The sequence below is a fragment of the Sprattus sprattus genome, assembly GCF_963457725.1.
Source record: "Sprattus sprattus genome assembly, chromosome: 7".
NCBI lineage: Eukaryota > Metazoa > Chordata > Actinopteri > Clupeiformes > Clupeidae > Sprattus > Sprattus sprattus.
Genome location: NC_137926.1, coordinates 34,812,906 through 34,838,639, shown reverse-complemented (window position 1 = coordinate 34,838,639; position 25,734 = coordinate 34,812,906). Strand labels below are relative to the sequence as shown.

General features: G+C 42.1%; 2 protein-coding genes across 2 annotated transcripts in view; one reads left to right on the top strand and one right to left on the bottom strand.

The window, feature by feature from the left end:
- The first annotated feature begins 1,309 nt into the window (after positions 1–1,309).
- On the top strand, positions 1,310–18,066 carry dld (deltaD). The gene is made up of 14 exons (XM_080842743.1): positions 1,310–1,433; positions 2,398–2,473; positions 3,150–3,229; positions 3,313–3,381; positions 4,155–4,224; positions 4,477–4,577; positions 6,669–6,812; positions 7,161–7,262; positions 7,439–7,629; positions 8,150–8,320; positions 11,230–11,419; positions 11,778–11,915; positions 12,025–12,114; positions 17,809–18,066. Exons 1-14 carry the CDS (start codon positions 1,395–1,397, stop codon positions 17,872–17,874), a joined length of 1,527 nt encoding a protein of 508 aa, XP_080698869.1. The 5' UTR covers positions 1,310–1,394; the 3' UTR covers positions 17,875–18,066.
- Positions 18,067–18,899: 833 nt separating this feature from the next.
- lamb1a (laminin, beta 1a) overlaps positions 18,900–25,734 on the bottom strand; it is a 28,653-nt gene continuing 21,818 nt past the window's right edge. The window contains exons 24-33 of the mRNA XM_080841470.1: positions 24,066–24,435; positions 23,757–23,941; positions 23,317–23,558; positions 22,570–22,776; positions 22,090–22,234; positions 21,506–21,713; positions 20,283–20,424; positions 19,724–19,900; positions 19,330–19,489; positions 18,900–19,166 (exon numbers count right to left, since the gene is read on the bottom strand). Of these exons, the coding sequence (XP_080697596.1) occupies positions 19,027–19,166; positions 19,330–19,489; positions 19,724–19,900; positions 20,283–20,424; positions 21,506–21,713; positions 22,090–22,234; positions 22,570–22,776; positions 23,317–23,558; positions 23,757–23,941; positions 24,066–24,435 (1,976 nt within the window). The 3' untranslated portion in view covers positions 18,900–19,026. The remainder of the gene's footprint in view (positions 19,167–19,329; positions 19,490–19,723; positions 19,901–20,282; positions 20,425–21,505; positions 21,714–22,089; positions 22,235–22,569; positions 22,777–23,316; positions 23,559–23,756; positions 23,942–24,065; positions 24,436–25,734) is intronic.

Below are 25,734 nucleotides of genomic sequence, written 5' to 3'. Positions count from 1 at the left end.
TCTGAGTCCTGTCACGTCCAGATATATTCAGATGACACGGCTATAGTGCCGTGTGTGAGGGAGGAGCAGGAGGGGTAGTACAGGGACCTGGCGAGAGCCTTCTGCGACAGGAGCGAGAGGAACAGCCTTCTTCTGAACACCAGTAAGACCAAGGAGTTGGTCATTGACTACTGCAGGACTAAGCCACATCTGCAGCCTATTAACAAACAGGGCGAGGACATCGCAGTGGTGCAGACCTATAAGTTCCTGGGGGTGCATCTGGATGACAAGCTGAACTGGTCGGCTAACGCAGTCTGGATGACAAGCTGAACTGGTCGGCTCTGTCCTACAAAAAAGGACAGAGCAGGCTGTTCTTCCTGAGGAAACTCAGGTCCTTTGACGTCTTTAAGAGATGCTGCTCATGTTTTACCAATCAGTGATGGCGAGCGTGCTCTTCTATGCTGCAGTCTGCCGGGGAGGCAACATGTCAAAGAGGGACACTGGGCGGCTGGACAAGCTGGTCAGAAAAGCGGGCTCAGTGGTGGGGCAGAACCTAGACTCACAGGGGACTGTGGAGGAGAAGCGGATGCGGGGCAAGCTCTTGGCCATCATGGGCAATGTCCACCACCCCCTCCCCTGGCAGGACAGTCCAGTAGCCTCAGAAGCGGGCGGCTCAACACGCTACGCTGGTCCTTTGTCCCAGCTGTCATAAAACTTTAATATCTACACTGTACATCACCGTATTGTATTGTACTGTATTGTCTGTTTGTATTGTGTCGTATTGTCTGTACATATTGTATGTAATTATTGTAAATTATAATTGAGAATTGAGAGCTGCAAGATACAAGAATTTTCCTACGGGATGAATAAAGTATTTATCTATCTATCTAGGCATGTTGTAATGGGTCTTTAAGGATCCCATGTGGCATGTTGTGTGTCGCAGCTATCACCAGCCAGTTATGCATTGTTGTTGTATCCTGCTGCTCAGGATCTTTGGTTGGTCAGTTGTTATATTGCGTAGGTTAGGTTGTTGGGTATGAATACTTGCATGTGACAGTGAGAGGACTGGCTGCTGTGGGAAGTCCCAAACCAATAGTAGCCTACAAGGAATTTAACATCGTTTCCTGTGTATAGCTAAAAAAAATGGTTCAGTCCTTTTTTGTTTTAGTATTTTTAACACATTTGTATCATTCAGAACTCTATATACAATATGTGTTGTATATTTACTAGTTCCTACCTACAAGATATCCATAGACAGTAAATGAAGAATGACACCCAGACCACAACTGAAGAGCCCAAGTCAGGTGAGCAGCGTCATAATCGAGCGACAAGTTATTTGGTTTCGAGTGCGCAGGCGCGCAACAAAGAGTCCTTGGATGCTCCGTCTGCTCTAGGTTAAGTGGACGAATGTCAAAATGCAGAGTTGGAACCAGTTGTATCGCACCCTTGCCAAGGTAAACGCTGCTTTCATGTAACGAATAGCATGTTCTTAGTGTACATTATCAGTGCATGTAAGTCACAACAACTTACATCCACAATTTGATTATTTTGTCAGTGTTCAAGTGAAGGCCCTTACGTATCATTAGCTAACGTCGGCTAGCGATGTTCCGACTGAAGAGTGTTAATGCTAAACCGACATTTGTGGCTAACAAGGAAGCAAAGTTAGATGATGTTCGACAGCATTGCTGAATGTCATAATGCCACCTTTGGCTACTTGTTTGGTTAGGCTCGCAAATGGACTGTTAGTTGGCGCGCTGTCAAGCAAGTGTATCTCCTTGTAACGTTAACATTTCAAAACCATGAGGGTACATTCTGGTAAATGTAGCTAGCTCGTAAAATAGATGTCGAAACGTTATTCTGCTAATCGACTGTCACACTAGGCCATAACGTCAAAATACATTTTGGCTCGTTAATACAAGGTAGAATACGTTATAAAACTTATATACTGTACGATTTTGCATAGGTAGAAATTGATGGTACAAAGTCGAGGAGACGGCTGGCTCAAAGTGCAAGGGTACTTTCATCAAGTAATCTGAGAAGTGATCCTGAATGGAATTTGTATTGCTAACATGATAATTGCAGCTGCATCGTACATGTCAAACGTTAACATATATGATAATGGTCTGAGGTTATTACAATTTGGTAGGGTGACTGCGATGAAGCTGCCTATTTTGATCAGAAACAGTAGGGGATGTTTGTTAACCGATTTAAGGTCTTGAAGAAATTCGATTTGATGTGCACTTGAAGCATTGCATGGCCTCCTAGGGGTTCATTTGTACAGACTTGGAGCTTTCAGGTCCTATGAAGTGGTCCAATGACAAATAGGTGTTCTGCTTTTCCCATCACTGAGTGAAGTGCGTTGACTTCTACTATAATATCTTTTTTAATCTGCTATTTCACTCTCTTTTACTAATACAGCGGGGCTCACATCTTCCATGCAAACTCCATCCAGCAACTGCATTGTCTGTAAGGACATATGCTGACAAAGCCCAGAGTAAGTCTATTTATCATCAAGTCCCAAGCAGTGAAGTCTGTTATATCAGTGGCATTAGTTCTTTTGCAAAGCCTTTGCTCCAGTTGTTTGTCATTAATTGCTGTTGTGTGGAAACTTATCAGTAGTACAGTTACCTCTTAGTCTGGGAAGTCCCGCCCCTCTTCTCCGGCCAATTTGATTTAGCCTCTGAAGGGGGTCTGGCAAACTTAGGATAGCAGTTCACTTCAAGATTTCCAGAATCCTTGGAGCCAATCACAAACTGGCTTTTGGCTACCTGGCGCGCCATTGGCGGATTTAAAATAACCACGTCTACCGTAACAAAAGCGAAACTTAAGAGAAAAGCACAGTAAACTATATACTGCTCTCGCGGCTGTCTTGGATGATTTCAAAGGCAAGTTTTCTTTGAAAATAGAACAGAAACCTGCTCTGGAACAATTCATACAGAAAAAATATGTGTTTGCTTTATTACCGATCGTTGTATCGTTGTATAGTATCGTTGGTCTGATTGGTTAAAGGCGTGTCCAATTACGTGAGTGAAGTGGACCTCCATTGAGGAGTTGGCCAGACTAACTGAGCAAATGAAATGCAGTGAAGGGGCGGGGAATTCCCAGACAAGTTACCTCTGGCAGTAAAGGGCCCTTTTGACATGACATAGGCTGAGTTTATTCTCTTGCAGTTGAAGCTGATGTAACTGTTGTGGGTTCGGGGCCTGGAGGCTATGTCGCCGCGATTAAGGCAGCACAGCTTGGCTTCAAGGTAAGGAGACATTTCTTTTAGGGAAATATCTCAACTTAAATGATTTGAAGACAATGACATGATGAAATGTGTTCCATCTTTAGACAGTATGTGTGGAGAAGAATGCCACCCTTGGGGGAACCTGCTTGAACGTTGGCTGCATACCATCTAAGGTAGTGCACATCCGTTATAACACAGTTATGATCAAATACCATCTAATGTAGTGCACTTCAGTAATAACACAGTTATGATCAAATACCATCTAATGTAGTGCACTTCAATAATAACACAGTTATGATCAAATACCATCTAATGTAGTGCCCTTCACCCTATAACAAAGTTATGATCAAATACCATATAAGGTAGTGCACTTCACTAATAACACAGTTATGATAACATGTGAAATTAAGTTTAATTTGTTCTTGGACAATATGTAAGCATTTCAAGTGATTTATGTTTAATATTTTGGTTAGTAAGAGCTGTGTCTGTTTTGCATATTTCATTTAGTCTTTCCCGGTCCAGTCCAGATGTATTACTGTTTGACATACAGCAGTAATTGTGGTCCCAAGAATCTGAATTCTTGGCATTGGTGTCATGCTTTACCAACCAAACTCCAAGCACTGTTACACGCTTGGTGTGTCATTGACAGAGTTTGGTTTTGAAATGTAGGCTGTCCCCTGAATATACTTAATGCACACTGCAAGTGGTGTTGTGAAAGTGCCTGTGAAGGGGTTTCATACTTAACCTCTTGTTTTCTGGAAATCTGTATGGTTCTCAGCGCGAGACAAAATAAGGGTCCATCAAACTAACCCTTGAATACATTGCTGAAGAGAGTAAATGTTCATGATCAAATCATTAAGCAGTTATAAGAACAGGACAGATCTGTGTATGGATTCTGAGCCACAGATTGGTGATTGACTTGATTTCATTTCTGGTTCCTTTGTAGGCACTCTTGAACAATTCTTACTTCTATCATCTTGCACATGGAAAGGACTTTGAAAGCAGAGGCATTGAAAGTAAGAATTAAGGTTATGATCTTTTCTCCTTCTAGAGGAAATGTGTTCCTTTTTGTTTTGCACTTGTTCTTCAAAGTATTAATGTCAACAACAAAAAAGCAGGGCCTGCAGCACTACAGGTGTAAAGTAGCCACCAATGGCTAATTTATTTCTAAAGAACATAGACATAAGCATGGCGACCCTTCTTAACTGAACCATCTTTTAAAAAAAAAAATGTCAATAAGTGTGGTGTAATTCCATATCGTCCTGTAGTTTCAGGGTTAACACTTAACCTGGAGAAGATGATGGCCCAGAAGAGTGGAGCAGTCAAAGCCTTGACGGGAGGCATTGCACATTTATTTAAACAGAACAAAGTAAGGTGTCCAATAGGTCTTTTTTTGTGATTTAATGCAGTTTAGACATTCATGCAGTTACGACATGCAAGACAAAAGTATATCAGAACATTAATTACATTTATCATCTGGTGTCCAATAGGTCTTTTAATACAGATATGTCAGTTGTATGTTGGTAATTTCTCATACAGAAATGTCAGTAATTAAGACATACAGTGGGGAAAATAAGTATTTGAACCCCTGCCGATTTCGCAAGTTTGGCCACTTGCAAAGAAATGTGTGATCTAGAATTGTAGTGGTAGGTGTGTTTTAACAGTGAGAAACAGAATATCAACAAAAAAAAATCCAGAAAACTGCATTTTATAAGAATTATGACTTTATTTGCATTTGATGCAAAAAATAAGTATTTGAACCCCCAAGCAAACAGCAAAAATTCTGGCTCCCAATGGCCAGTTATGCGCCCAAGAAGCACACAGATTAGTCCTCATTAGGTCTAACAAGGTATACCTGATCTCAACTGGTGACCTATCCTGTATAAAAGAAACCTATCCAAAGAATCATACTTCACACCTTCAACCTCACCACCATGGGCAAGACCAAAGAGTTGTCCAAGGACGTCAGAGATAAGATTGTAGACCTGCACAAGGCTGGAATGGGCTACAAAACCATTGGCAAGCAGCTTGGTGAGAAGCAGATAACTATTGGTGCGATTATTCATAAATGGAAGCAACACCAAACAACTGTCACCCGCTTTAGGTGTGGGGTTCCATGCAAGATATCCCCTCATGCGGTATCGGTGATCATCCGAAAGGTGCAGAATAACCCCAGAACTACACAGGGGGAGCTTGCGAATGATCTCAAGGCAGCTGGGACCACAGTCACCAAGAAAACCACTGGCAACACACTACGCCGTAATTCTTCGAAGTACTGCAGCATTCGCAAGGTCCCCCTGCTCAAGGAAGCACATGTACAGGGCCATCTGAAGTTTGCCAATGAACACTTGAATGATTCTAAGGAGGATTGGGAGACAGGATGTGTTCAGATGAGACCAAAATCTAGCTCTTTGGCATCAACTAGACTTGCCGCGTTTGGAGGGGGAAGAATGCTGAATATGTCACCATCCCCACCGTCAAGCATGGTGGTGGAAACATTATGCTTTGGGCTGTTTCTCTGCCAAGGGTACAGGACGACTCCACCGCATCGAGGGGACTATGGATGGGGCCATGTAACGTCGAATATTGGCCTCATTCCCTCCCATTGAAACGCAACCCTAAGGATTTGGAGAGGATCTGCAAAGAGGAGTGGACCAAAATCCCTCCTGAGATGTGTGTAAACCTGGTTACCAACTACAAGAAATGTCTGACGTCTGTGCTTGCCAACAAGGGTCATTCCACCAAGTACTAAGTCATGTTTTGCTAGGGGTTCAAATACTTGTTTTTTGCATCAAATGCAAATAAAGTCATAAATCTTATAAAATGCAGTTTTCTGGATTTCTTTTTTTTATATTCTGTTTCACACTGTTAAAATACATCTACCATTACAATTCTAGATCACACATTTCTTTGCGAGTGGCCAAACTTGCAAAATCGGAAGGGGTTCAAATACTTATTTTCCCCCCTGTATCTCTGTCTTTAGGCCAAAACCTTGCCATAGTAATACAGGTGCGGTGACCCAGATGGGTGTAAGGTTTAGGGGCTTGAGTGTCATGGTAGCCAACAAATAAACCTCACTCTGGACACCTTAAGAGACATGCTAGCAACAGACACTAGCACCCATGGGTTTTAGCGTACTTGCCAGCACGCACGTTTCCCATTGCCGAGGTTGCGTGTTTAAGTCTGGTGCGAGACTGTGTTTGCCTGTACAACGCAGGTTACACTGGCATTGGTATAGAATGTTGGCTTTGAACACATGATTTTTCCATATCAGAGTGTGATGTCACTCCATTCTGTGCATATCTCTAAGGACACTTTCAAAGGCTTGGCTCTCCAGGCCAGGCTGATTTCTGTGATTCATTCTGTACAGAGAGGAGAATACTTAGGAATGCAGCTGCAGAAAATTTAGCAATAGCAAGAGACATGTAGTCATTTTGGTGACACGTATGTTGTGTTACAGGTCACACACGTCAATGGCTATGGAACCATCACTGGGAAGAACCAAGTCACAGCAAAAATGGGTGATGGCACTGAGCAAGTCATCAACAGCAAGAACATACTTATTGCCACCGGATCAGAAGTCACCCCTTTCGCTGGGGTTGAGGTATACCATTCCATCATAGCCTGGCAGCAGAAATGAAATCTGGCTAAATGCAATGTCTGTTTGTAAACCACAGTTCTCTGGAACATGAAAATTCTTGTTGGTTCTGAAGAGGCAGTGAACTCTCACATTGCTCTGAGCTGGAATTGTGATGTTATCAAATACATTTGAAATGGTATTGCTAGTAGTGTAAAATTGTTCATGTAAGTTGAAGGCAATACCTCCAGTCGTCAATTTTGTTGTCTTGAGTTGAAAGTAATTTACTTGAGATTGTCAGGTGTTAAGCTTGTTGTGCGACATGCTTGTTTTCAAGAGGGTGGTATGGCATGTTTCATTTGTCCCCCCTCCCAGATTGATGAGGAGACCGTGGTGTCGTCCACTGGAGCTCTCTCGCTGAAGAAGGTCCCAGAGAACCTGATTGTGATTGGAGCAGGAGTCATCGGAGTAGAACTGGTGAGGATGTGCATTACACTAAAGAGCACAGCCATCCTCCTTATAGACTGAAGGCTGTACCTTTTTTCCACAGAATGTTCTTTAGAATTAGTTTGGCACATGACGTCTGTATCTATGTATTTGAGGAACTTTTTCATTCCTTTTAGTTGAGTCTAATCCACATGTCTGTGCACTAGGGATCTGTATGGCAGCGGTTGGGAGCCAAAGTGACAGCCGTTGAGTTCCTGGGCCATGTTGGGGGTATGGGCATCGACATGGAGATGTCAAAGAACTTCCAGCGCATCCTTCAGAAGCAGGGCATGAAGTTCAAACTAGGCACAAAAGTCATGGGAGCGACCAAAAGAGCTGATGGCTTGATTGATGTTGCGTAAGTTTATGTTATTGTTATATATTCTCATTCAGAAGGCAAGGACAGTATTCATTCATGATTTTGCAAGAGCACATTGCTGTCTGCTAATCCTTCAGAAAACAATGACCAAGTGTTGCATAAACACAAGACGAGTTTATGTTATTGTTATATATTCTCATTCAGAAGGCAAGGACAGTATTCATTCATGGTTTTGCAAGAGCACATTGCAGAGCCAGATGTGCAATGACAAATAAATATATTCTATTCTATTCTAGTCTATGTATCAGGCTTGAACAGTAGGAAATTAGTTTGAATTAAAAGACTCCGATGTGAATACTGCAGCAACATTCCATAATGAATTCTTGCGCACGTATTGTTAATTGTGTAGGCCTATTACTGCTGTAACTGAACTGTCAACATGACACTCATGCCAGTTGTATAGGAAGGGAGTTAGTTGACTGTGAATAACTGCAACTGTTTGAAAGGATTTGAATGCTACGTGAACACTGTGTGTAACGGGGTCCATGTGCTCTTCAAGGGTTGAGGCAGCAGCTGGTGGCAAGAACGAGACCATGACCTGCGACATCCTGCTGGTCTGCATCGGCCGGCGCCCTTTCACCAGCAACCTGGGACTGGAGTCTGTGGGCATTGCGCTGGACAACAGAGGCAGGATCCCTGTCAACAACCGCTTCCAGACCACAGTCCCTAGGTGAGCCTCTGACATCAGGGTACCCGCGAGGTCTTAAAAAGAAAAAGTCTTAAATTTAGTATTCATTATTTAAGGCCTTGAAAAGGTATTACATTTTGTCAACAGGTCTTAAATTCCGTTCATCAAGTCTTAATTTTTACCCTCTTTCCTTATTTGATACTGCGCCACAACATTTGTTTATTGTTCGTTGTAACAACGAATCTTAGTACACCCAAACGTTGCATCCAAAATGGTCCGTGAATTTTGTAGGTGTTAAATAAAGCGCTCTCCTTACTGTTGGGTTGCTGCTAACGCTTAGACCAGAAATCCATTGAAACACATAGTAGCTAGCTAGCCTCGCTGCTAATAAGACCGATTATTGTAATCCTGCCTTACTTGGTAACTGTTGCTATGTCACACAAACATCGTGGACATCGTGTCTCAACTGTACCCCTCTGACCACATCACGCTTTTCGCTAAATTATGCATTGACCTTGCATGACATGATAGCATGGAATATGTAGATTTATAGTGCACAGAATAACGTTTGCAATGATGTAAGTTGAGTTTGTTGATGACGTATGGTTAATAAGATATTCAATGTAGAAGGGACATGACAAAAACCAGATCTAAGCTAGGTAAACAAACTTTCGCCGATATCTCCGTACGGGAGATGGGTTAGGTGCTCAAATTTCCTGGGATCAAAGTGGACGTTAGTATGCATGTGCATAGGTACTTTCATTGTGTAAAGGAAACATAAAAAATGTTTAGGTGTATTTTTACCATGCATTATTAGCACACATCTCAGATTGATGAGAATTAAACATATTTCCTCAACTAGGATTTCTTAGGACTTTTAGTATGTTGTTCTGGACACCTCATAGAAATGATCTAAGTCTGCAACGATTACTCGAGTTACTCGAGTAACTCGATTACAAAAAATGATCGAGGATTTTTTTTTGCCTCGAGGGTTCGTTTAGTTCATATCATGCATTATTGACGCGCGCGCGCATTCAAAGATTTACGGTCTCTGCAGACAGCAGCTCCGTCAGTCTAGGTTTCAGTATGGTAGTGACCAGTTTAGTTAAGCACACAAGATACACATACACGTAGAACAATAATGATGTAAGCACTCGAAACTTATTTGTCACAGTATGGTGAAGTACTATTTTAGGCATTGTGTGCCTACCTTATGGTAGTACGTAGTTTCATGAAGTGCAGGGTACGTTATAGTAGCGATAGCGGGCTAAGCGGAAATTTAGCTATGTTCTGCTCTTATGTTGATTCGATGTAGTTCCCAATTCGATGGGTTCATCCTTATAAGTTTATATTTCGACTGTTTAATGTATTATGGATGATATCATGTTGCCTAGTGTGTCCACTATCTATTAATATTAGTTGTGTAATTGTTATCATGTAGCAATAACTCATGTTAATGTAATTCAGTGCAGTGCTGATTTGCCCAGGCTATTCTCATTGAACACACATATTGTACGATCGTACGCATTGTCATGTAATGGAAATTGATGAATTAAATGGAGATAAAGAATACTGCTTTGGTAATCGTGGGTGTTCTAACAGTCACTGCTCGAGCGATACAACCAAGCAACCTAGAACCAGCAAATACAGTTCTTTAACTCATTAACGTTAACAGTTCACCATGCAGAGCCACTTCAATGTAACGTAAATGTTGACGCTAGCTGATTTACGATTGCTAGATACTAGGGACACGAGCGTAAGTTTGAATTTACGGTGTGTGAGGTTATTTGTAGACTATACTATGAGTCATAGTGATGCTAGGCATGATGTTACAGTAAGTAGCAGAGCGAGTACAAATGCACCAAGATCTCATGTCATGCACGTCTCTCCTTCTGCACGCGCGGTCACATACACACAACTGCTGAGATTTGACCCAATTAAAGTGTTGGATTAAAAAATGTTTTCTTTTGTCAGGAATAACAGCCAATTGCTTATTATAACTAAATTATTTCAGGCTGCAACTGTCCCTAAACCCAATGTACTGGTAGCCTACATTGTCTCTATAACGCTCGCATGGTGTTTCCATGGCAGCAGTCTAAAGTTTGCAACGCAAACCAGTGAGCAGCATTTATCATAGCAAGCACACACAGAAACACACACGAACATTAGTTCTATCTATCTCAATCTGTCTGCTAATCCTTCAGAAAACAATGACCAAGTGTTACATAAACACAAGACGTTTATAATTTGAATGCAATGGGGTTAGTTACTTTGATGACATTTTGGAGGTTTTGATAACGCGATCGCGGCAACTGCGCGATGCTAGTCGGTCGGATACGTTAGCATGGCGGCTAATAATGCGAGTCACTTTTGACATGACGTTGTTGAAAACGCAAAATTACTTTAATCCGATTACTCGATGAAATTGTTGATAGAATACTCGATTACAAAAATATTCGATAGTTGCAGCCCTAAAATGATCTATGCTGAAAAAAAATATTTTACAATTAGTCTGTCGTAAAATGCTATTTTGCCTGGACTACTAGCTGCATTGTACAGTACAGTCTTCTGCGCGCGAAACGGAATTCGTCGTCGTTTGCTGTGGGCAGCACTAGGCAGATGCTGAATACCTCAGAGCATATTGTTCATTAAAGTTATTTGATTGATTGATTGAATTTCTATTTTTTTCATTCATACACATATCAGGAAAGGTGCGATGTTGGTCTTAAATTTCATTTAAAGAGGTCTTGAAAAGGTCTGAAAAAGTCTTAAATTTGAGATGAAAAATCCTGGGGGTACCCTGGACATAGCTCTGACAGCTTCTCACCAGCCATGTGTGGATGTACTCCCTTAGCTGTGAGATATGACAAAGCACCAAACAACATTTTTGTAGGATAACCGTGTGACCAAACCTGCTGTACCTGAAGCTATACTCTTGTGCCCTCTCCCAGTATCTACGCCATTGGTGATGTGGTGGCCGGGCCCATGCTGGCACACAAGGCCGAGGACGAGGGCATCATCTGTGTGGAGGGCATGGCAGGTGGAGCGGTCCACATCGATTATAACTGTGTGCCCTCAGTCATCTACACGCATCCTGAGGTGGCATGGGTGGGCAAGACTGAGGAGCAACTCAAAGAGGAGGTGAACAATCAATCAATGGATGAATGGATGGATGGATGGATGCTTTTATTCAACTCAGAAAAGGGAAATGTCATTGAAGTCAAATATTTAAGAGGGCCCAACACTGCAAATCTGTAGTTTCTTACTGTGAAAAAATCTCTTGGTTCAATGATTGAAGTCACCTGGGAGATATAAACAGGTCATTCTTAAGTAAAAATACAAGACCGTGCCTTGTGGGCACTTAATAAAATCTTCCAATCCATATAGTACCTTGCTGCAAGTAGCGTAAAGATGCTAAGATGGAAATCAATTTTGCATTTTTTAAGTTCTATTGATCTCTAAGTTAGTGATGTGTTTTATGATCTTTTCTCTTTCTTAGGGTATACCATATAAAGTTGGCAAATTCCCCTTCGCTGCAAACAGCAGAGCAAAAACCAATAATGACACTGATGGAATGGTGAAGATCTTGAGTCACAAGGAGACGGACAGGATGATGGGCGCTCACATCATAGGATCTGTGAGTCACTCAACCGACCACATGGTTCTTCCCCTCCTTCCTGAAGGGATAGTGACATTCCAATGCAATCCCTAAACCCTGCTCTCTTGTCTTGTTCTGTGATGTGTAGGGGGCAGGAGAGATGATCAATGAAGCTGCGTTAGCAATGGAGTATGGAGCATCATGTGAGGATGTGGCCAGAGTGTGTCACGCTCATCCCGTAAGTGTTCATGAAACTTCACTCTTATTATCAAGGACACTGATCCACACTCATCCCGTAAGTGTTGATGAAACTTCACTCTTATTAGTGTGCTTGCCCGAAGGTTCTTCATAAGTTTTCTTTATTTATTTATTCTCCCCGTTTTTCTTGCGACGAATCAGGCCTCGCCCTATTGGGATAGAGACGCCATTCAAACACCAAAACGTCCGGCCCGATCCAGTGCAACCTGCTATATCTTTTCGTGGCGTTACTCCTTGCCACTCTTTTTTTATTCGTCTTTTTCATCACCTTTTTTTCTCATAGACTAACATGGTGGAATGTTGAGCCATTGTGACGTCACCCACTCTAGCCAACTGAAATTAGATCAGGAAGCCTTCTCCAGTCTCTTTTAAATGCCATAAAAATCATGTAAATCGAAAACCACCATCAAGCTTTCTATCACAGCATATTCAACAGAAATCTGTCTTTCAATCACAGGGATATTCAAGGATATTTAAGTATATTTTGAAGCCATAAAAATCATGTAAATCGTAAATCGTTTTGTGCATTATTTCGTGAGCGGACAAGAGACTTTTTTCTGTAACACGGCGGGGGCATCAAAATAAATAAATGACTCGCTGGGCTGAGAGTTTCAACCTCCTCTTCCACAGACAGTAAGAGACAGGGTTAACACAACACACACAGCCATGGAAATGTAAAAAGCAAGTGAAAGTATACAAGACAGCTTGATCAACAACTCATTCGCGAACACCATTGCTACAATATGCAAAGCAACTAGCCTAGCCCCATAGCAAAACAGTTACAGGTACAGTTTATACACCTGCTGTAACAGTGTTAACCAGTATGTGAGTAACGTGGGTTTTATTAAAGCATAGCGTGTGTAATGTGTAGCTATTTCATTCCGTTTGTTAACCTTTCCGGCTGTCTGTATTTGCTAACCAGCAGCAGACGTAAAGGAAAGGGAATTAACCCCGAAGTTTAAAACATGTTATCTATTTTGGCAGCGGAGCATTTTACTCCCCTGCCATCTCGGAATGAAATAGCTACACAATACACACGCTATGCTTTAATAAAACTCACGTTTTATGAGACACCAACAGAGGCACAACAGACAAGTCTTACCATTGAAGATCTTTTTGCACGCCGACGTTCGTTCTGAAACTACATCCAACCGTCCAGGTTAATCCATGTTGTTGTGGAGAACGAGAGTTGCATCAATCATATTTCATTAAAACTTCACACTCCTTACATTGGACATATCCAACAGCCTAATTAGAATCTACATCGTCCACTAAGCAGAAATATCTCCATACAGTAGATTTCCCCTCGTTTAGTATCATTTTGAACTCTCCAGATGACTGTATTGCCCTCCGCTCGTCAAGTGAAAATCCCCGGAAACAATGCTCCTTCTTGGGGATAGCAAGGGCTAGCAAGACCTAGCATAACTGTCATTCACATCCAATAGTAATGCTACCTAGCTAGGTATGCTAACTGTCGGTATCCATTGTTAACTCATTAATCATTAATACTCATGTCACTAGCTAACGTTAGCTAACTATGAGGTAGCATATCCTAGCTAAGTTATACTAGCTATCGACATTGCAGTATGGACTATAGGACAGGCTACGCACAACATTAATCAAGCAAAAAATAAATGAATATGTGACTGGTTTGAATAGCCTTGTCTATTTGGGCAATTGTTATTATCATTGACACCACTTTCAACTGTCAAAACTATCCGTCTAGCTAAATCAGTTGGTTTTGAGATTTCACAACATTTCATATGTAGGATATGTGGTTGATTTAACTCCAAGGCCAGCTAGGCATAGTAGTTGTATTGTCCCATCACATCATTTGAATTTTCAATACTTAGACGTGATATTCTCATATATTTGAATGACAATTCTGTTAATCAAGTATTGCCTTAAATTATTATTTACATTGATTTAATTGGAATTCAGCTGTAGGCATGAGATCTGTATCTTGGAGACTAATTGACGTAATGCGGAACATTCTTCCGGGGTCCACTAGACAGACGTATCTACTTCCGGCCGTCCGCTGCTGTGGTAATTACAGACGAGCGTATTATGGCGACAGCCGGTGTTTACAGGAGCTACCATGAATGACTATTTCCAATGTACATACTATTGCCAAGCGGACGTCCAGAGCCCCGAGTACTCTGTTAGAAAAGGTTTAAGTTTTACACTTCCTCATTTATTCATAAATATGAGGGTATGTAGCTGTTATGTAGCTTTCGCTAATGGCACCCGTTAGCGTTAGCTAACTATCAGCAGTTGTGTAGACTTGTATGCGATCTGTAGTTTAGCCTTTTATTTTTGATCACAGACGGTTAACACAATCAAATGAAGACTGCATTTTAGCTGTGGCTTTATAGTTCTAACAGTATAATGAATACGATGTCCTGTTAATGCTCGTCTAATGTGTCGACTGTAGTCGCTAAGTCTACTGTCTGCTGTTCTGGCAGGTGTTTCAGATTTCTAAAACATTGCTTTGTATTATGACAAATGTGATGAATAAATGAATGAGAGAATGAATGGATGGATGGATGGATGGATGATGTATCTTCTTTTCCACCAGTGTCAAACAAAGACAGGTTGACAGTACTGTGAGTGTCAGAGCAGCAGCTTGTCACAGGTCCATGCAGAAGAATGAAAAACCCCACAGCTTTAGAGTAGGCTAATGTTCAGGGATGGGTTTGGGTAGTGTTATACTGTGTAATATATTTGTATAGTAGTAGACTTGTAGGAAGTCTTTATTCAGTGGTATCTGTTCTGTTCTGCTGTTCTGACTGTCATCCTTCGGAAAACTGGTGGAAACTTACGATAGAGTTAAATCTCCCCGACACAGAACAGCTCGGCACACAACGAAAGCTGCTGTTCAGATTTCCCCGTTTTTGATATTTTACCATTCGTGACATTTTAATTCAAACAAATGCTCTAAAGTTTGACCAGAAATTTAAAAAATATTATAATAAGCGACACTTAGAAGTTACCTCAGAGGAGATAACCTACCGCTGCTGTAGTCAACCTGAGTAAGGAAGTGAGGAGCGGTAATGAAAACATCTGTCTAAGTCTGTTTTCCGGTTGGAACGTTGATCGTTCCACATAATGTCAATTGCATCCACAATTTAAGTACTGCAAGCTAGACTACTATGCAGTAGACACAACACAGGAGGTCCCTGGGCCTGAGAAGGGAAGGGAAGGAGTTTAATGTGGCTATAATATGGAATTTTAAATGTGCCTAAAACTAGACTAAATTGTAATGAGTTTTCGAAAACTAGACTGAAACTAAGAAGGATAACTATGACTAAATGTGACTAAAACTAATATGCATTTTTGTCTCAAGACTGAATCTAAAAATAGCTGCCAAAATGAACACTGAGATAGGGGACCCCTTAATCTGCAATTCATGGTTGCTAGCTCTAATCAGATGTACTAACTAGGCTTATAAGAGAAGACTAACTTTTTATGCCAACGAACACCAATAACTAGAACTAATTTGACAGACTATAAACCAATGTGATACACGTGCTCTCTAGCTATACAGTAAAAGTGTTGTTTACGTTAGATACTAGACCTACAGTCTAACTCTAACTGCATTAAGTCTAACAAGCTATATCTTACAATAAACTTTAAGTAAAGCTGGCTATGTAACCGCATTCATTCCAATATTGTTGCAGAGATGTTTCCTTTTACCAAGATAACAATTTCAACAATTCACTTAGCTCAGTAAGTCAGTATAACGAAACTCTGGAACTATTATGACCATGACACCTGAAATGTTTGTGCTTAGTAAATATGCAAGTTTCATAATACATCTGATTTCCACCATAGAGAGACAATAAATATATTTACATTTGAAGCACAGACAAGATTTATTGCATCCGCAACCAATACAAAATCAAAACAAGCCCAAGTCTCCCTCAACAAATACCGCACAATTCAGGTGCACTCATTGATTAACACGACCTTTGGAGGAATAATTACACCCCATAAGAGATAATGTCACTTGGAGCCTATTTTAAGACTTCTCCAAGCTAAATGTAACACACTAGACCCTTTCACAATAAACAAGCAAACAAACAAACAAAAACAGAACAACAAATATATCCTCATATGTCTAAACGTCAGTGGAGCCAAAATATAATGGTTGAGCTTGGTTGCTTGCTAAAATATATTGGTTGAAAACAAAAAGGTGTATTCAGTGTCACTCAGGGGCGGAGTGGCCATCGGGAGGACCGGGATTTTTCCCGGTCGGCCGGTCGGCCAATAACCTATCGAGAACCAGCCTGCAGACCGGCCTTCGCAGCCGCCGTGTCAAATTCATGAGCGGCCCATCGAGGTTGCATGTACGTCAAATTATGGTCCCGTGAAAATCTCTAAGTTCTCTGAGAGTTGTACAGGTAGGCAGTCCAACCACTATTTATAGCACTATTTGTCTCTGTACATCACACCTATGGTGTGTGTCAAACTCCCATTAATCCAACCTTCTGATTTTTGTTTAGCCTCCTATATTGATGTAATTCTTTTTTATTCAGACACTCCATTACTTTCATGACCACAAATATAAATTGGCCAGCGATTTAATTCGTTTTTTTGTTGAATGTAGAATGGTCGGAGCAAATTGCCTCATGGGAAATGCGTATCGTTGTGCCTTTATCAAGTGAACCTAGGGAGATAAATTAGCGGCTATCAGGGAGAGAGAGCTGGTGAAGCGGACCTGATGGAAGGACATAAGAGAAAGTAGAAAGGAGGGGGCAAAAAGGCCAGACTGAAAAAGAGGCGGATGCTGGAGGAAAGTGCATCAAAATGTACAAGAATTACGGATTTATTCAACCAGCCGTCAATTAAATGCGAGTGAGTTGACAGGACACATTGTTGCGAATTAGCATAACATTTGAGCCAATACGGGACGCGATTTGTTCCGTATTTCCATAAATGTACATATACAAATACACTGTCACTGTCACTGTCATGTCTGTCACCCACACATCAACACTAAATCTAACAATAATGATCAAAAGCCGCCCGTTTGTTTGTGTAGTTGATATGGGAGGTGGAGGGGATGCGGGTTGGGCCAGTTTTGGGCACGTTGTGGGCCGGTGGTGGGCCGGTGCAGTCAGAATTGTCCCGGTGGATTTTTGTGTCCCACTCCGCCCCTGGTGTCACTGCAGATGGTCACACTGGAAGGCTGGCAGATTCATCCTACAACCTGCATTCAACGTTGTACTGAACACAGAAAACACAGTACTATACAGATTTTGTTCTCAGATATCAGTCTGTGAGGCCCCTCAAAAACATATGCGCACTCGGCCACTGCAGTTGCTTGTGCTTGATGGCCGCAACAGAGCAAGCACACTCTCGCAGTTCGTTCACGAAACGCAGTCTAGTTATCAATGACACTGATCCACACTCATCTCGTAAGTGATCACTTCACTCTTACTATCAATGTCACTGATTGTTTGTCACAGCATGATAAGGTCCATAACCTTCACAATCAGACACTTCCTCATTGGTATGCTCACTGGTGTAAACATGTCGTCTTAGTGACAATAATTCCATTTTGTCTCAAACGCTTTTGATAAAAGAAGCAGATACTTTGATACTTTCTATCCAACCTTTAACAGAGTGTCAATGTGAACTCATCTTACCTTTCTCTCTTCCCCAACTGCAGACTGTGTCAGAGGCCTTCAGAGAAGCCAACCTAGCAGCCTCATTTGGAAAAGCTATCAACTTCTAGGCCCTCATCCGATCCCATGTACTGTACATACAAGTCTGCTGTATAACCATTTTTAGCCTGTCCACACGCACACTCTGTTTACCCTCACCCCTGGGTGGTCAGAACTTTCCCACATTCATACCATGAAGATATACGTTGTATGACTTTTAGTATATTATTTAATAAATGTTTAATAAAGGGGTTTGGGTTTAATCGCTGAGTCTGAGTTTACTTTAAGTTTTAGTTGCCACCATTTCAGTCAAACTACCATCTTAGTTGAAGCAGCATGAAACACTGCTTATAAAAAGACACACCAGCTCAGACTCAAAGACATACCATGGTACCACCTCTGCACTTCAGACAAAATGAAATGTATGTGTGTATTTGTAATAGTGTAATCCTACAGTCAAACCTAGTATCAATGTTAACTTTAAAATTATCCCTCTACTACCTGACTTGTCTCACTCCCATTCAGATAGGAACAAAGAATAAAAAGTAATGTATGAAATAATCGGTAATGTTCCTCTGATCCTGCTAGCACAATGTGTTGAATGAACAGTACATACTGGTAAAATGTGTAACAAAGTATGGACCCTCCACTATTTAAAATACTCATGGGAATTCAGTATTTGCCAGGTCCCTGGTGATAAAATAACTAGTGCTATACACATTACACACACACACTCACTCCAACACAGTTTGCTGGAACACACTGGGACAAACCTGTGAGGGAAGACCCAGAAACATGATGGAAAGCCCTGTGTCATGTGATTATTAGCTTTAACAATATTAAAAGCTGACGGTTTTGGGTCATATTCAATCTGCATATGTAGGAAGAATCTTTATTCCGTTTACATTTGCACAAAACCTAACCATCACCTAAAGATCCTCATGAGTGAAAAAGACCAATTGTGTCAGGCATTTATAATTTAAACATTGACAGATTTTTCACAATTTAAAGTAAAATGTGAAAAACCTTTGGGGCATTGAGAGTTTGCATCCTCTTGCTTAAACCCATTCATATCATTGGGGAACATTTTACTTATACTTTTAAGTAAAAACTTTTTATAGCATCAGAATGAATACGTATTTCTATAAAATTGTACTTTATTTCATAAAATGGCATTCCACAATCAGCCTGTTTATTAGTGAAGGCCCCTCTTGGCGTGGTTGTTAAAACAAACAGGTGCTGTAAACTGTGACTTTATGGCTGATCTCCTGAAGCAGTTCTCGCACAGCCTTCTCTAGGTCCACCAACTGATTGGCCTTGTCCTCCATTGTCTTCTGGTTGTCCTCATAAGACTTTTCCAAGTCTGATGGTACAGAGAGACAAAAGATCACAGATCAACTTTAATACCACCATGGATACGATAAAAAAACATTTTGAAGACCTCTATGACGACATGACATTACTTTTATATTTTGCAATTATTGTTATTTTGCCATTATTCCTTGCGATGCGTCTCTTGGACCAACCTTTGAGGAGCTTCAGCTTGTCGCTAGCTTGTAGCAGCAGGTCTTTGGCCTCCTGCTGCAGCATCTGGGCCCTCTTCTTGGCGTCAGAGATCCCACTGGCTTTCTGTGTTATCAGTCCCTCCACTGTGCTGTACTTATCCTTAACGTCAGAGTCCAGGTCCTAAACAAACACATGTTCAAAAACGTATACTCCCGTGATGGTTCAGAAGTAAGAACATAGAGATTCTAGTGCACTTGGGTCTTGTGCAAGCATAAGGCATTACTCTGTTTAGCAATATACAGTACTGTATCGCTCCAAGAATGGTAAGATGAAAGAATTCCCACTGAGTATTTAACTTACTTTATGATCTACCCTAAATACACAAAATGATACGCGCAGAGCTAACATTCTTACCTTTTTGACCTGGTCGGCCACCTGGTTGATGTCCTTCATATCCTGGTCCGTCTGCTCAGCAGTGCTGCTGGTGTTCTGAGCCTTCTCCTTCAGAAGAGCCACTCCTTTCTCCAGGTGGTGCAGTCTCTGCGTGGCGTTATTCAGCCTGAACTCAGAGTCAGCTGTTTCAGATTCCACCTGGCACAGAAAACACATTACAATTCCTCATCAAGAAAATAACATACGGAACTTGTGCACCAAAAACGTATATATTTAAACTTTAAACAAACCAGTAAATGTGAAGTTCATTATAAAAGCAGTATGTAGAATTGTACTGTTTTTTTTGTATTGTAGCGTGCAAGTGAGTGTCGTGTCAGAGTATAAGACCTGCCACCTGTTTCCTGGTTATGTGTGTGCTCTTTACTATAAATGGAAGTGTCACTCTTTGATGATGACCCCGTTTCTATCCTATGAATGTGTAACAATTAATGTTGTCTTCTGAGTATTAATTTTATGTTCAAAGTTTGGCCTCTGCTTCCTTGGGTGCCCCTGGCCCTGACTGTTTTACTAGCCTACTCACAGAGACGATGAGATCCTGGGTGCCTTTGATGTCACTGGTGGCTTGCTTGATGGCTTCAGTTGCTGCGTTCTGGGCCTTCTCAGCCTGCTCCAGCGCCTCTTTCACTATCACTGCTGTGTCCCGGACATCCATGGCTTCTTTGCTGTGAATATAAGAAACTAACGTAAGTCCTAACTTAACTGCAACCAAAACGCCTACTCAGCTACGACTATTAAACAAGATGCGGTATTTCCTGTAGCAAATGATGATGTGTTCCCCAGCAAATGCAGCAAAAATACAGACGGAGCTTTGATTGGGTTTAAAATTCCAAGTTAAAAGACTCATACAGGGTATTATGTAGTTCCATGTGAGTAAATAAATAGGGACATAAAACTGTACATAGCCAACAAGATGCTTCATATTTGACAGTATTTCAATGGAAATGTGCATATAGGGGTTTAGACAATGTGCTGATCGCAGCTGCAAGTTGGCCTTCATTTGAATGCCTGTGGCCAAATCCAGACTTTGGTATGATATGGTATGGTAAAGCTATGGTATAACTTTTAGTCTGGTGGTATGGTATGGTATAAAGTTAAGATTTGAATCTCCTATCACACTGGCTATGACTCATATCCTCAAGGAAACTATGGGGTTTAACTAAAGAGAATGGGGTGACTGCTGTCCCACAATGAAGGGCGCTTTTAAAGTGTAAAACTATTTTCTGTTAACAACACCAACACCTGGGAGATTGTCTTTATCATAAAAAAACATCTTTACCCCTGCCAGGGTAGCACTGTAACTGCCCTCTAGGTGGCACCAATAGGCTGCTTACACTTTGTTTCACAAGTGCATCTGAATGATCAGATATGCCAAAGAGAGCAGTGAACGCCACACTGGTGCCAAGGCATCTCTGGCCCTGTCTCCCTGAGTCAAACCCCATGCCCTATTCTCACATCTGTCTCCCTGAGTCAAACCCCATGCCCTATTCTCACATCTGTCTCCCTGAGTCAAACCCCATGCCCTATTCTCACATCTGTCTCCCTGAGTCAAACCCCATGCCCTATTCTCACATCTGTCTCCCTGAGTCAAACCCCATGCCCTATTCTCACATCTGTCTCCCTGAGTCAAACCCCATCCCCTATTCTCACATCTGTCTCCCTGAGTCAAACCCCATCCCCTATTCTCACACCTGTTTCACTTAGCGCTACATAAATGTGATGTATTATTATTATTATATTTCTTACCTGGCCTTGCGGGCTTGTGCCAGCAGGCCCTCTGCACGCTGGATGTCGGCAGCGCTGTGGTTGAGGATGTCCTCCACATCCGACAGACTGCCCACGCGCTCACGGATCTCATTAGTCAGATTCTGCAGCTGGGCCGGCGTGGTTGGCATCTGCATCTCCAGGACCTGATTGGCCACGGCCTCAATGCTCTCCAGGTCAGCTCCGTCCTCTGGGGTCACACAGGAGAGACGTGTCATGACCAGGGGGACATAATGCAGCAGGCAGCCTCCAGATACTCTCTACACCACATTATGTACTCCAGCAAGATAATGAATCTGAGGGATGTTAATATCAACCATAACATTGTGGATATTACACCCTAAAGCTACCATGCCATATATGGATATTGGTCTCAAGCCAACATTCCAAACATAATCCCTCCCCAAACAGTCCCTTCAAGGTTGTTTCCTGAGGAGCAGTACACCACCAGACACAGAACAGACATCAACACAGTGCCATCCTCAACACAACACAGAAACACAGAGCTCAACCCCAATCCACACAGGACGAAGCACTGAGATGAAGACAAAAGAGAAGCAACGCACGTGTAAGGAAGTCGCGGATCTGCTTGATGAGGTTGCGAAGCTCCTCATTGCTCTGGTCCACACGCTGTTTGGTCTCATTGGTCTTCAAGAGAACGCCCTGAGCGCTCAGTTTGGCTTGGTCTGCCTTGACCTTCGCCTCGGAGACCTGCACACACAAGTATACCAGCATAAGAGGGCTACTACTGGTGCTTATAGACCCCCACAGACTATATTCAACTTACTTTTCAAATCTATCATGTGAATATGATGCTTATTTGTTCTAATGTAAAGGATGTTTTTAAAATATCCCACGATGTGCAACACTGAATCTGTACTGTTTAAGGAAAAGTCAGTGGAGCTATTACACGGTATTAGACCAGCAGCTGCTAGACTGCATTCGATCAGTCCGTCACTGAGTGAGAAGTTATTAGCGGATTAATAAAACAAAATAATAGCCCTTGTGGCAAACTTTACAGCTGTTTGAATACGTCAGCAACTTACCAGCTTTGAGAGCTTTTCCACCTCCTCCATAGCACTGACAATGTCTTTCTCAAAGTCCTTGGCCTTCTGCCTGGCACCGGAGGCCAGTCCCACCAGGCCATTGCAGCCCTCTCCACCACACTTCCTCTTCCCCTCAGCACCCATGCAGCTGAGACCTCCACAAGGTGAGTCTGCACAGGCCTCGGAGCCAGCAGGGACACCGCACGTCTGAGGGACAACAGTCAACACACATTAGCATGTCACTCTCACCATGGACACTCACAGGAATGAGCTATTACATTTGGAGGAGAATGTTAATTATGTATGCCAAAGAGAGCAAGATGAGGACAACTGGTATAAGATTAGAAGAAAATTTGCATTTGAAAACACTTTTACTGTATCTAATGTCACTCCGTCACCACACACAGACACACCCACTCACACCCTCAGGCAATGATGAGCCACTGCTGCCCAGGGGTGCTGCGTCCTCAGCTTCATAAATGTAGTAGTCCAGAGCAGCCAGATAGTGACCAGGAGCCGGATTACTACAGCTGAGCCCACCATGTTGGGGCGGCAAGGACACTGACCATCAACACTGGAGCACCTATATATAACCACAGGCCAACACACACACACACACCCACACACACATACACACACACACACACACACACACACACACACACACACACACACAATCACACACACACAAACACACACTCACACACACTGATGGAAGGGCAGGACATCTGTTTTCAGATTTCATACCTTTTCGCTAAGCTCTGCTAGACTGAGAGTCTCAAGCTGCCCAGCTAGATTATCCAGCCTGGTGGCGTGTTCCTCTTGCTTGTTTTTAAATTCATCTCCAGTCTCGTTCATCCTCTGCTCTACTGTCTGCCGCAGGGCAGCCGACTGCTCCACAGTGCTGTTTGCATCGCTGCTAGAGGCATTGGCCCGAGCCTCCGCTGACACAGATTGCTTGAAGTATTTGGTGATGCTGTCTGTGGCTCCTACAAAAACATAATTTAGAGTTAATCCTCCACAATCCTTAAAAATGGAAGTTAAATTAATTAGATTAAATTGCGTCAATAAACTTTGACTGAGTTTTTGGGTAGTCACACAAGAAACATCCATTTGTTATTGTTTAATTTAACATGTTTTAATTTAATTGTTCCTATATACCTAAAAATGACTGGCTCATTACTTACCACGGACGTCAGAGTTCTTGACAAACTCAACCTGTTCCAGAAGCTCTTTGGCAGTTAGCTCCAGTTTTTGGGCATCCTCTTTAAGTGCCTCCAGTTTAGTGTCCGTGCCATTGCTATCAAGGGAAATCCTGGACAGAGCCTCTTCAGTCAGGTTCAACTTGTTGGTCATTTCGGTCACCAGATCCCTGTAAATAAAAAAATGTTGGCTGTGAGTTCATTTATTTTTTATGGGCATTGCACTCTGTAAGTCCTCTATAAGAACAATTACTTAATAAAGATATTTTTTCTCCTCGTATTTTCTCCACGTACATGGCTTGCTCCATAAGGTGCTGAATTTCAGTCAGGGGCTGGGTGGCTGGATTCTGCGCCAGGAGGTTTTGGATTGAGCTGGCACTCTTCTCGAAACTGTCTATAGTCTTTTGGTAGGGTCCGGTGATGCCACTGGCCTTGATGGTGTTGACCTTCTGCACCAGCCGGTGAGTTTGGTTAGTGAGCTCGCCGACAATCCCATCCCACTCAGCAAAGCACTGGTGGCAGCGCACACAGTTGGGGAAGTCTCCAGAGAATCCCCGAGCGCAGGTATCACACCTGGGACCTGACACACCCTCCACACACACACAGTGACCTGTGGCCTTGTTGCATTGGGGCTCCGCAATGCCTCTGCGGTCACAGTCACAAGCTGAAACACACACACACACAGTCACACACAAATGGGATCATTACATTACATCACATGCATCGCTTGTTAAACAATTTACACAATTTACCCTGCTAATGTCATAAAAGCAACTACGCTAGATTCAGGGTTTAGTTCTAGCATGCTGGTTGTCTGTACAAAACTAAAGATACATGGTAACCATTCTATTCCACCAGATACATAGTAACCATTCTATTCCACCAGATACATAGTAACCATACTATTCTACCAGATACTTAGTAACCATACTATTCCAACAGATACTTAGTAACCATACCATTCCAAAAGATACTTAAGGCTGATTTATGGTCAGAGATGCGTCTTTTGCACGTCTTGCACGTCGGCCCCTTTTTCGAGACTTGCGCCATTTTTTATTGCATTTTAATTTTTTAAGCCTATTGTTCTGGGTGTGAATTGCTTGCCAACAATTGCTTGGTGTGACACCAACGCAGAACCAAGCAGCTGCCTTCAGTAACCATATTATTCTACCGGATACTTAAGCCTCGTTTACATGGACCCTAGATTGTCAATCTGATACAGATAGCTAATACAGATAGCCCTATCATTTAGACGAGCACTCTATTCGCAACGATCGAAGTCTGGGGTAGAAAGTGAGTAGATTTGAATTGGTACGGGGGCTGGTGTTTGTCTGCACGGATTCACGCGACCTGATGACTTCATTGCTCCAACCAATATATATATCACTTGTTCTCCTTCTACTTCACACTCGTGGTAGGTCTCGAATTCGCTTTTCAGACGTTACATAACTCTCATGACCACAAATATAAATTGGCCAGCGATTTAATTAGCTTTTTTCTTCATATATTAATGTAGAATGGTCAGAGCAAAGCCTCATGGGAAATGCTCAAGCCTCTCAATAAAGCAAAGGCATTTAAACAACTCACAGACATATCACGTTGCACTGTTCCAAACTCTTTATTATTAATAGAAAGTCAAATTCATTTTCACATAACCTATAGTCTGCTCTGACCACCGATTGTATTAAACACCATAATGTATTACTGTGCAGATTAAATGTAGGCTATGTGGTTAGGCTAAACGTTGCTAATTGTAGCTTGTCTACTGGCTGCTTACCCATGTCCTCTTGTCTTCTACGTTTTTTCAGTTGTCTGTGTCAGCGCTAAGGCGCCACCAACAGGCGTGGGGTATGTACTAGGGGTGCAACGGATCAAAAAACTCACGGTTCGGATCGTTACTCGGATCAGAGTCACGGATCGGATCATTTTTCGGATCAGCAAAAAAAAAAAAAAAAAATAGACA